This window comes from Barbus barbus (genome assembly GCF_936440315.1).
Source record: "Barbus barbus genome assembly, chromosome: 38".
Classification (NCBI taxonomy): Eukaryota; Metazoa; Chordata; class Actinopteri; order Cypriniformes; family Cyprinidae; genus Barbus; species Barbus barbus.
In genome coordinates, this window is record NC_136716.1 from 27,647,201 (window position 1) to 27,654,700 (window position 7,500).

At 32.1% G+C, this 7,500-nt stretch overlaps 1 protein-coding gene across 3 annotated transcripts in view; it reads left to right on the plus strand.

Annotated features, from left to right (window-relative positions):
- LOC306857363 (regulator of G-protein signaling 7-like) overlaps window positions 1–7,500 on the plus strand; it is a 49,780-nt gene that overhangs the window by 28,392 nt on the left and 13,888 nt on the right. For all 3 annotated transcript variants that reach the window (XR_013783102.1, XR_013783103.1, XM_079397275.1), the window contains exons 4-8: window positions 963–1,013; window positions 3,980–4,086; window positions 5,942–5,993; window positions 7,260–7,324; window positions 7,480–7,500. The exon at window positions 7,480–7,500 is cut by the window's right edge and continues 56 nt beyond it. Coding sequence is in view for 1 of the 3 variants with exons in the window: in XM_079397275.1 (XP_079253401.1) it covers window positions 963–1,013; window positions 3,980–4,086; window positions 5,942–5,993; window positions 7,260–7,324; window positions 7,480–7,500 (296 nt within the window). In the remaining 2 variants the exon portion in view is untranslated. The remainder of the gene's footprint in view (window positions 1–962; window positions 1,014–3,979; window positions 4,087–5,941; window positions 5,994–7,259; window positions 7,325–7,479) is intronic.

A 7,500-nucleotide genomic window follows, 5' to 3' on the forward strand; every position in this document is an offset into this window, starting at 1 on the left:
ACTTCAACTTATTTTATTTTAGTTAGCTGCCAATTTTCATTTGTTTTTTTGTTTGTTTTTTTATAGTATTTCAGTGTTTTTATTTTGTTATATTTCATTATATTTCAGTATATTTTATATATTTCATTTCAATTTTGCATTCCCATTTGCATTTGCATCATGGGAATCAAGCCTATGACCTTGGGTTCGACTAACCCCAATATTTCATCCAATATTTTTATTTTATTTTGTTTTATTTTATTTTATAAAATTGGCATTACATGGAAATCAAACCCATGAACTTGAGTTTGATTGACCCTAGTATTTCATCACATTTTGATTTTATTTTATTTTTATTTTGCATTCCCTGGGAATCAAACCCGTGACCTTGGGTTCGACTAACCCCAATATTTCATCCAATATTTTTATTTTATTTCACTTGAAATGAAATGAAATGAAATTGGCATGACCTGGGAATCAAACCCATGACCTTGAGTTTGATTGACCAAGTTTAAATATTTCATCCAATTAAAAAATATATATATATGTGTATATATATATATATATATATATATATATATATATATATTTAAAATATATAAATTTTTGCAATTGGTATTCATTGAGAATCGAACCCAGTTTTTTTGTTTTTTTTATTGTAAGTGTTATAAACCAGTAGACTTTTTTTTTCTTGATAAACTTGTTGGGTTTGTCTGCAGATCCAGACTCTTATTCTGACTGTCTCTCGTCAACTTCCAGATATTATGTGTGTAAAAATAGCAAATAGTGCAAATCTCAACATTCATCTTCAGATTTTTCAAGTTTCAAAGATTCAAAATCTGTCCCTCAGATTCAGATCTACTCACTCTTGAATTCTGCAACACTTTTGCCTTCTTATATCACAGTAACACCAGGACGATGAGTTCAGTTTCCAGGGAATATAACCTGAATGCAGTCAGTGAGCGCTTTCTTCTGTTTTTCAGGGTCTGATATTGTCCAGTGGATGCAGAAAAACCTGAACATTGAAGACCAAGGTACAGTGACATTTGAGATCATATTAACCTGTGAAACACTGTCTAGTGTCTGTCCTGAAATCACACTCACGAGAGTCTACAGACAGAGAGGAGAGCCGCGTATCTCTCCTGTCAAACCAGCTCGTGTCGCCGCAAACCCATTACCGGTAAACTCGTTAGGCAGGAGAGAGCTGGCAGATCGTTTGTCGTTATTCAATTACGCGGCGGTAATAAACGGCTTGAGGAGGAAATCAAATGCTGGCGTTTACTTGCACTGAGCTTCATTGATTTCAGCTTGATTTGTTTTGAGCCCAGCGTGAGCGTTTACATTCAAACAGATGCGTTCTAACAGGGAACGTTCTCAGAACGCTGTGTCAAGGTTTTCTCAAATGTTCATCCAATCATGTTAATAGAACATTTGTTCCGTGTTATCTAGGACACATTATCAAGATGTTAGCACAAAAATGTTATTAATACATTGTTCATGGAATGATTGACATTCAGCTTTTTTTTTTAACATTAAAGCTAGTGTTTGGATGTTCAAAGAAAAGTAATATTCTGAAAATCTGATTTGTCAAAAGTAACAAAGCAAAGTAGTTTGCAAAATGATCAAATGAAACATTCCTGTGATGTTTTCTCTAACATTCAAATAGACAAAAAAATACAACTTTTTTTAAACGACAAAAAACTGGATGTTTTGAACATTCAGAAATAACGTTTTCATAACTTAATACATTTACAAAACTTTCTAAGAAAGGTTATAGCTAACTGAAATGAAAAATAAAGCTACAAAACTATTTTTGTTGCTTCAAATAAAATAAACTTTAACTGAAATAAAATAAAATAAATAATAAAATGTAAGTATAAAATATAAAAACTTAAACTTGAATTATTTAAACTAGTTGCCAAGGTAACATTTCTCATTTTCACTAATGAAAGTATACAGACATTAAAAAAACGAAAACTAATAAAAATGACAAAACAAACACCAAAATTACTGAATACATATATATATATATATAAGTGCTGTCAAACAATTAATCGCGATTAATCACATCCAAAATAAAAGTTTTTGTTTACATAATATATTACTGTATACTGTGTATATTTATTATGTATATATAAATACACAAACATGCATGTATATATTTAAGAAAAATATTAAATATATATATATTAAATATATTTATATTATACATGTAAATATTTTCAAAATATAAACTGTATGGGTGTGTATTTATATATACATAATAAATAAACACAGTACACATACATATAATATGTAAACAAAAACTTTTATTTTGGATGCGATTAATCACGATTAATCGTTTGACAGCACTTACGTATATATATTTTTCATGAGCTGAACTCAAAGATCTAAGACTTTCTCTATGTACACAAAAGGCCTATTTCTCTCAAATATTGTTCACAAATCTGTCTAAATCTGTGTTAGTGAGTACTTCTTTGCCGAGATAATCCATCCACCTCACAGGTGTGGCATATCAAGATGCTGATTAGACAGCATGATTATTGCAGAGGTGTGCCTTAGGCTGGCCACAATAAAAGGCCACTCTAAAATGTACAGTGTTACTGTATTGGGGGGGGGGGGGTCCGAAAACCAGTCAGTATCTGACTTGACTATCAGATTTGTGAACAATATTTGAGAGATATAGGCCTTTTTGCAGTGTATTATGGGAACAGTGTATGTTGGTCTGGCAGCAGGTGTTTCTGTCTCTCTCGAGACCCGAGGACATACTTTGTCTTTCTGTCTCTCTGTGACCTTGTGGAAAATAGATTCAGTGATACGGCTCAACTGCTCCTCCTGAGGGTCCTTCACATCTTTAAGAAAGCGCTGAATTACACTGAACTTTCAGAAGAGACTCCAGTAGAAAAAAAACATACAAGAAACTTGATCAGTGCTTCTCAACCACCCAGAGGCTTTAAATTATTTAAAGTGAGACAAAATAAACATTAAAATAAGCTAAAACAACTAAAATATTTATAATAAATATATATATATATATATTTTTTTTTTTTTCATTCTTCTAGTTATGCCAAGCTTTCATCAGGTAGAAATTGTGAGTAAAAAAATTTAATAATTCTTTTCCAAAAGGAAAAGTAAATTCATTAGTTAAAAATAACAGAATACAGCTCTTAAAACTTTTGAAATACAGAAATTGAATTATTCAAATGATATTTTAGTTACCCTTTTAAATAATAATAAATACAAAATTTAAAAGCAATACTAGAGCTTACAGGCTTTGAATAATGTCAAAAATGGGCTTGGAGTCAAACAGGTTGAGAAGCGCTGATCCAGAGTCTGATGGAAAGGGAATCTGTTCATATGTTAAGGAATAATTCATCTAAACATTTTAATGCTGTCATCGTTCACAGCCTGTGATTTCAAACCCATCTGACGTTGTTCTGTGGACGACGAGGAGATGCTGAGCATCTTTGTGAAGTCGTATTTAATGATGTAAACTGTGTGTTTGTATTTTGGGTGAACTGTCCGCTTAATTCCATTGCATTACTGAGCTGAGCTGCATTATTTACTCAGAGTTCATTTATTGCGCTTAAATATGAAATGACTCCAGACAGAGACGAGATGAGACGATTGCAACTCCTGCAATCAAAGACAAGCATCTCATCTGGAACATGTCAAGAGCTCCAGTTGTCTGTCTGTGTGTGTGTTTGTGTGTGTGTGTGTAAATGAAATTTTTGACATTGGGGGAAAAATTATTAAAAATAGGGAATGATGTTTATATGAAATTGTAAGAATGCAAACGGGTTTCTTTAAGGGGTAGGTTTAGGGTTAGGGTTAGAAAATATTGTTTGGTGAGTATAAAAGTAATAGAAGTCTATGGAAACTCCCCACAATTCACAGAAACAAATGTGTGTTTCTGTGTGTGTGTGCGTCTCTGTGTGTGTGTGTGTGTGTGTGTGTGTGTGTGTGTGTGTGTGCTTCTCTGTGTGTGTGTGTGTTGCAGTGGAGGCTCTTCATCTGGGGACGCTGATGGCGGCTCACGGTTATTTCTTCCCCATATCAGACCACGTTCTCACACTGAAGGACGATGGAACCTTCTACCGCTTTCAGGTGAGAGACGCTCTGAGATTCTGATTGGCTGAGAAACTCCTGACCATCTGAAGACTTCACATTTGTGCATCATTCCCTAAGTGTCAACATGATGAAACATGATGATTCACATTCTGATTCATATTCAGATTCATAATGTCATTTATATTCAAATTTAGGGGTGTGCGGTATGACAAATATTCAGTTTCACGGTACGAGTTAATTTATTTCACCACTTATTTTATACTGTCATACCAACCAGCCCTATTCTAATTCACTTTCATGTTATAATCTGATGCATATTCACGTCTTTTGTATTGTGATTTTTTTATTCAGATTCATAACGTCATTCAAATTCTGATTCGTATTCAGATTCATGACGTTGTTCAAATTCAGATTCATGACATCGTTCAAATTCTGATTCGTATTCAGATTCATGACGTCGTTCAAATTCTGATTCGTATTCAGATTCATGACATCGTTCAAATTCTGATTCGTATTCAGATTCATGACATCGTTCAAATTCTGATTCGTATTCAGATTCATGACATCGTTCAAATTCTGATTCGTATTCAGATTCATGATGTCGTTCATATTCTGATTCGTATTCAGATTCATGACATCGTTCAAATTCTGATTCGTATTCAGATTCATGACATCGTTCAAATTCTGATTCGTATTCAGATTCATGACGTCGTTCAAATTCTGATTCGTATTCAGATTCATGATGTCGTTCATATTCTGATTCGTATTCAGATTTATGACGTCGTTCATATTCTGATTCGTATTCAGATTCATGACATCGTTCAAATTCTGATTCGTATTCAGATTCATGACGTCGTTCAAATTCTGATTCGTATTCAGATTCATGATGTCGTTCATATTCTGATTCGTATTCAGATTCATGACGTCGTTCATATTCTGATTCGTATTCAGATATGACGCCATTCCTATTCTGATCCAGATCCATGATGTTATTTATATTGTGATTCAAATGTATGTAATAGTCTGATGCATATTCACAATGTCATTCATATTAATTTCATAATTTCATTTATATTAAGAAACATATTCACGATTTAAGTATTTATTTTCATGATTTCATTCCTATTCTAATAAAGTCATTCATATTCTGATACATATACATGCCATTCATTTTCTGATATACATTCATGTTCATTCATATTCAGATGCATTTCTTCATTTCATTATTCATATTTATGATTTCATTCATATTCTTATACATATTCATGGTTTTATTAATTTTTTAATACAAATTCATGATTTCATTTTTCATATTCATGATTCATATTTCCTACGTATTCATATTCATGATTTCATTATTGATATTTATTGATTCATTCATATTTTACACATTCATATACACTATATTACTCATATTCTAATGTTACATATCTCTATTCATTCTGTCAGTCATATTCCAATACAAATTCATGTTCAAAAAGTAATTCATGTTCTAATGCATATTCATATTCATGATATTCACATTCTTATTTCTGATTTTAGTATTCATATTGAGGATTTCACTGTTCATATTCTGATACATATTCATATTCATGGTGTCATTAATATTCAGACACATATTCATGATTTTATTCTTTGTATTCATGATGTTATTGATATTCACTGTGTGATCAGTCGTAATGAGTAGGTTTGAGGTCAAATCATAACTCTACACATACAGTGAGATTCTTGAGGATTCTGAAATGAAGCATTCATCATGTGTCTGTAATATTCATTTGGCCACATCATTTTCCTGTGTAGTGAATGTGATTCATATGTGTGTCTGTGTGAGATCTGAAATCAACATTGAGTCCTCATTGTCTGCTGTGTTTCTGTTTTCTGTTTATCACAGACTCCGTACTTCTGGCCGTCAAACTGCTGGGAACCAGAAAACACTGACTATGGTAAGAGTATGTGTGTGTGTGTGTGTGTGTGTGTATTTGTGTTTTATCCTCCTCTGATGTTCTTGAGCACTGGCGTCCTGAAACATGAGAAAGTGTCGGACCAGATCAGGCCAATCGATCAACAAACTGTACATGATGTTCATCAGAGTCCTCAGTGACACACTTCAGCTCTAATTAGACCTGTCCATTGATTATAATCTCCATCCAATTAAATATATGATATGATAATTCAATAATCAAATGAAAATCCCCCAAATTAAACATGTCTTTCCTGCACTGACTGCACAAGTCTTGTATTACAAATTAATGATAATTTAATGAATATATTTGATATTAAATTTGATTTTTGAATATTAAATTATACTTGAATACAATTTATTTAATGTTAAAATAATTCAATAAAATAAATCAGATAATTAAAACAATTACATCACTTCAGAAGTTTGAGTAACTCAATGTTCAGCTTTTATAGTTTTTTATAGTTTTTTTTTTTTTGTTTGTTTTTTTTTTTGGTTGTTTTACAAACTACAAAGTAGAAAATTTGTAAATATTTCCATGACTTTTTAAGATTTTATAAATGTTTCTAACTTTTTCTGATCTAGAAATCACAATTTGAAAATTGTATTTTTAAGTATATTTTACTCACAAACAGCCATTTTTACCCAATAAAATATTTTAGAGCACAACATAACTTCATATTCATTATGAAAATTTCAATGACTTTTTTAGATTTTATTCATTTCCATAACTTTTTCAGATCTAGAAATCACAATTTTAAAATTACATTTTAAATTTTTTTTTTACTCTCAAATAGCAATCTCTCAGCAATTTTTACCCATTAAAATATTTAAGAGCTTAACATAACTTTATATTCATTAAAAAACCCTCCATGTCTTTTAAGATTTTATTCATTTCCGTAACTTTTCCAGGTCTAGAGATTAAACTTTTACGATTCCCTCATATATCCATATTTTCCACGACTGAGAATCCTGATTCATAAATAAATGACTGTTGTTAAGTGAAAGCATTAAAACAAGAAATACAAGATTACATCTTTTTTTAGTTATTTTTTCTTATTTTAATGCTTGTCCCCTGGACGAGAACCACTGCATGTTTATGTGTCTGAATGTGTGTGTCTGTGAATACTGTAAAGCTCATTCGAATCTGAATCTCATATCAGACCCCTGAAGCATCTTCAGGTTAATACTGCAGACGCATGCAGACAATTACTGCTGATAGTGTCTCTCTCTCTCTGTCTGTCTGCAGCGGTCTACCTCTGTAAACGAACCATGCAGAATAAAGCTCGTCTGGAGTTGGCCGATTATGAAGCTGTGAGCATCTCTCTTTTCTGTTTGATCTGGATTAATGAAGATCTCACTCTCCAGAACATCTCATTCTGTCAATAAACAGGATTTATCAGCTGAAGTGTGTTTGATGAAGTCAGATGTGAGGATTTGCTGACTCTGTGTGTGTGTGTTTTCCGCAGGAGAGTTTGGCGAGACTACAG